The 5,107-nt window shown below is 26.4% G+C and overlaps 1 protein-coding gene across 1 annotated transcript; it reads right to left on the minus strand.

Moving 5' to 3' along the window:
• Nucleotides 1-510, minus strand: LOC132933703 (uncharacterized). The gene has a single exon (XM_060999986.1). It carries the CDS (start codon nt 508-510, stop codon nt 1-3), a length of 510 nt encoding a protein of 169 aa, XP_060855969.1.
• Between the last annotated feature and the right edge of the window lie 4,597 nt (nt 511-5,107).

Here is a 5,107-nt window from a genome sequence, read left to right on the forward strand (position 1 = left end):
CTATAAATTACAATCTCTTGTTGTAGCATATTGGCAACCAAGATTTTGCCAAAATTCTAATCTTTCTCTTATAAGTAACATAGCAGATATCGATGTACCTAACCTCGGAGCTAAAAATGCCAAACCGACACCCGGTATCATTGCCGTCAGAGAGAACCCAAAACTAGTTGACTTGATGAGTGTGCTTGCTGTTACTGTTTTTTCTAAGATTTCTGAACACTGATTGTAGTCTCTATGATCCTTATCCAAAGAAGTTTTCATTTCTTTAAACACTTCTTTCAAATGCAAACCAAATCGACCGGACATCATCATTTGCGCGAACGCTAACGTCGCACCGGTTACCGGTATTGCGCTTAGTGTTGTCAATACCGTGGAAATGGATTCCTGTGTTATTAACGCCGTTCGTAAATCTTCGATTTGTCTATCGTTTCCACAGTACGAGGAAACATTTGGTGTACATAATGCAATTGCTAACAATATGTAAAAAAACGCAGAATTTATTGATTTCATTTTTATTGGCACGTAGGTACAGCAAAAAATGTGTAAATATCCCAAAAGCTACGCCTGAAATTCGTACGAGTCGCAATGTGTTCAGTAAGCGTCTGTAAACATACAATACATACATGTTATATATGTAAAACAAGGTAATCTGCCTTTGAAACAATAACCTAGGAGCCTTCTATTAAATTTTCAAGCTTTTTTAATCAACAGATAAAATTTTATTGATATTTATAGAAAAAAAAATTAAAAAAATTGAAAACTGACAATGGCCGTAAACAGCTCAAAAAGAGTCAAAATATTTTGTAAATTTTATGGTGTATAGAAAATGCTAATATAAACATTCAGTCAAAATTTCATGTCCCTACGGTCATTTGTTTTAGAGTTACACTAAAAACCAAAATCGATTTTCTCGAAAACAGATTTTGCGTAAAAATTTCCGTTTTTCCTTAATTTTTCTTTTGTTTTTCACGTCGCTTGTGAAAACTACTGGGAAATTTTTACTTTTGACCCCCCAAAGTACCAACTAGATTCACTTTCCTATCAGAAAAGTTACTATTGAAGAAAATCCAACCACTTTTACTGTCCTAAAAGGTGATGACAGACACAAAAATAAAAAAAAAATTAAAAATTAAAAATAAAAAAAATAAAAAAAAAAACACACATCATTGTAGAATCAATACATTCATCGCTTCGCTCAGAATCTAAAATTAATTTAATTTAAACTTTTAACTTAACTAGTTACTATTGGCATTTCATTAACTTAACTGTTAACTTTCTTAATTTCTTTTTTAATTAATGTGAAATTAACGAATTCATTTTTCATTGTAAGAAGTAAGTTAAGTTAATTTATTTTGTTTTTAATTTTATTATATTTCACTATTTAAATCTATTTCGTTTTCATGTCAAAAAATATTTACCGTCAATTGTTAAAAGTTAAAAGTCTGTATCATTTGAATCTAACTTATATGGAAATTCTGTATATAAAGTATAAACATTATAGTCTATAATTTAGTTTTGGGTTGGAAAAAAATTAAGTACGCTAGCGTTGCATAAACAAATTAACTTTTTTTTAACTTAATAAAAAGTTAACAAAAAGTGTGTATTAACTTTTAACTGAGTTGACCTATAGTTAAATTGACTTTTAACTTTTAACTTTTTGTTATTGGTGCATAATATAAATTATTAACTATTTTATATAAACTATTAACTTAACTTAACTGATTTAAAATGGTGGGTAAGTGGATATCGCTCTGCTGTACAGTAGGTTACAAGTGGGTCACTGTAATGGATGATGTTAAATTTGAATTCAATGATATAATATCATTGCATAAGAAAAACGATTCTGAGCGAAAACGGTCAGTCAGCCTATGATATTACCAAGTATATTTGACGATATTATTGTGAATAAAGTAATTTATATATAACCTATTTACGTGGAGCCTTGTTTTAAATTTTCAATCCTTAGCCATAAAAGTTAAACATTTTATACATTTTTAACTACAAAATAATTAATAAATTATAAATTTGATAAATGTTGTCAAAATTTGAACTTTAAATGCTTATAAAAAAAAAATTGTGCCTATGTATTTTTAATATTTTACAACTGCTATTAGAACGATATCAGGAGCCTTATATTAAATTTTCACGCTTTTTTACCCAACAAATAAAATTTTATTGATATTTATAAAAAAAAAAACAAAAAAATTGAAAATTGACAATGTCGGTAAAAAGAGTCAAATTATTTTCAACATTTTATGGTGTATAGAATATGCTAATATAAACATTCAGTTAAATTTCCAAGTATCTACAGTCATTCGTTTTTTAATTACAATAAAATAAGAAAATTGTTACATGAGAAATCGAGTGAATATCAAATGTAGTAAAAATATAAATTTCAGACACTCATAAAAATTCAATTTAAGTTTCTTGTAGACATTTTTTTGTTGATAAAGGTAGACAAACTTATGAGTAATCTTATATTACATTTTCAAATCTTAGATTTAAAAAGAAAAATTTTTATGAATTCTCAACTCAAAATAATTTGCTATTTTTCGTGATTTTTCCGTATTTTGTCAAAATTTGAACTTAAATGCTTATAATTAAAAACTGTGACTAAAGATTTTTAATTTTTTTCATCTGCCTTTGAAACAATAACCTAGGAGCCTTCTATTAAATTTTCAAGCTTTTTTAATCAACAGATAAAATTTTATTGATATTTATAGAAAAAAAAACTAAAAAAATTGAAAACTGACAATGGCCGTAAACAGCTCAAAAAGAGTCAAAATATTTTGTAAATTTGATGGTGTATAGAAAATGCTAATATAAACATTCAGTCAAAATTTCATGTCCCTACGGTCATTTGTTTTAGAGTTACACTAAAAACCAAAATCGATTTTCTCGAAAACAGATTTTGCGTAAAAATTTCCGTTTTTCCTTAATTTTTCTTTTGTTTTTCACGTCGCTTGTGAAAACTACTGGGAAATTTTTACTTTTGACCCCCCAAAGTACCAACTAGATTCACTTTCCTATCAGAAAAGTTACTATTGAAGAAAATCCAACCACTTTTACTGTCCTAAAAGGTGATGACAGACACAAAAATAAAAAAAGAATAAAAAAAAAAACACACATCATTGTAGAATCAATACATTCATCGCTTCGCTCAGAATCTAAAATTAATTTAATTTAAACTTTTAACTTAACTAGTTACTATTGGCATTTCATTAACTTAACTGTTAACTTTCTTAATTTCTTTTTTAATTAATGTGAAATTAACGAATTCATTTTTCATTGTAAGAAGTAAGTTAAGTTAATTTATTTTGTTTTTAATTTTATTATATTTCACTATTTAAATCTATTTCGTTTTCATGTCAAAAAATATTTACCGTCAATTGTTAAAAGTTAAAAGTCTGTATCATTTGAATCTAACTTATATGGAAATTCTGTATATAAAGTATAAACATTATAGTCTATAATTTAGTTTTGGGTTGGAAAAAAATTAAGTACGCTAGCGTTGCATAAACAAATTAACTTTTTTTTAACTTAATAAAAAGTTAACAAAAAGTGTGTATTAACTTTTAACTGAGTTGACCTATAGTTAAATTGACTTTTAACTTTTAACTTTTTGTTATTGGTGCATAATATAAATTATTAACTATTTTATATAAACTATTAACTTAACTTAACTGATTTAAAATGGTGGGTAAGTGGATATCGCTCTGCTGTACAGTAGGTTACAAGTGGGTCACTGTAATGGATGATGTTAAATTTGAATTCAATGATATAATATCATTGCATAAGAAAAACGATTCTGAGCGAAAACGGTCAGTCAGCCTATGATATTACCAAGTATATTTGACGATATTATTGTGAATAAAGTAATTTATATATAACCTATTTACGTGGAGCCTTGTTTTAAATTTTCAATCCTTAGCTATAAAAGTTGAACATTTTATAAATTTTTAACTACAAAATAATTATTAAATTTTAATTTTGATAAATTTTGTCAAAATTTGAACTTTAAATGCTTCAAAAAGAGTTGTGCCTATATATTTTTAATATTTTTCAACTGCTATTGTAACAATATATCAGGATCCTTGCATTAAATTCTCACGCTTTTTTACCTAACAAATAAGATTTTATTGATATTTATAGAAAAAAAAACTAAAAAAAATGGAAACAGAAAATGTCCGTAAACAGCTCAAAATAAGTCAAAATATTTGGAAAATGTTATGGTGTATAGAGAATGCTAATATAAACATTCAGTCAAAATTTCATGTACCTACGTTAATTTTTTTTAGAGTTGCAACAAAAACCAAAATCGAAATCAGATTCTCGAAAACAGATTTTTCGTAAAAATTCCCGTTTTTTCTTAATATTTCGTTTGTTTTTCACGTCGTTTTTGAAAACTACTGGGAAATTTTTACTTTTGACGCCTCAAAGTACTAACTAGATTCAGTTTTCTATCAGAAAAGTTACTGTTGAAGAAAATCCAAGCACTTTCACTGTCCTTATAGGTAATGACAGCCACAAAAAAAAATTTTTTAAAAAAAACACACATCAATACATTTAACTTAACTCTAGAACATTATACCTAAGACTATCGTTTTTTTACTTTGTTTTTTCTTGACTGTAGGCCACCATTTGGTGTCCCCTGCTATATAAATAGTTTAAACTATAAAGTATGTAGATATGATAAAAACACTTCAAAAGTCATGACAAATTGTCTAAATGCTTTTACAGAATCAACTGGACATCTTATGTGTTTGATTTCCATATAGAGTAAAGGAAAATTAACTTACCAACCTAAATATGTACTATTAGTCTGTCACGAAGCTGAAAAAGGAATTTGATGTTACCACTCAACTTACTTAACTACAACTAAAAATAAAATGTATTTAGTAAATGAAATAAAGTCAAATATGTTGAAATGTATATAAATCAAATAACCGAATATTTTGAAAATCAATCATCATTTTTAAATCGTCTCTCATTACAACAAACAAACTTAATTATTTAAAAATATATAAATATACGTATATTACATACGTATAATACACGGATATACGTTTTATACTGACTACGATAATACTGTATACCTACAACTAGT

Source organism: Metopolophium dirhodum, chromosome 1 (genome assembly GCF_019925205.1).
Source record: "Metopolophium dirhodum isolate CAU chromosome 1, ASM1992520v1, whole genome shotgun sequence".
Taxonomy (NCBI): Eukaryota; Metazoa; Arthropoda; class Insecta; order Hemiptera; family Aphididae; genus Metopolophium; species Metopolophium dirhodum.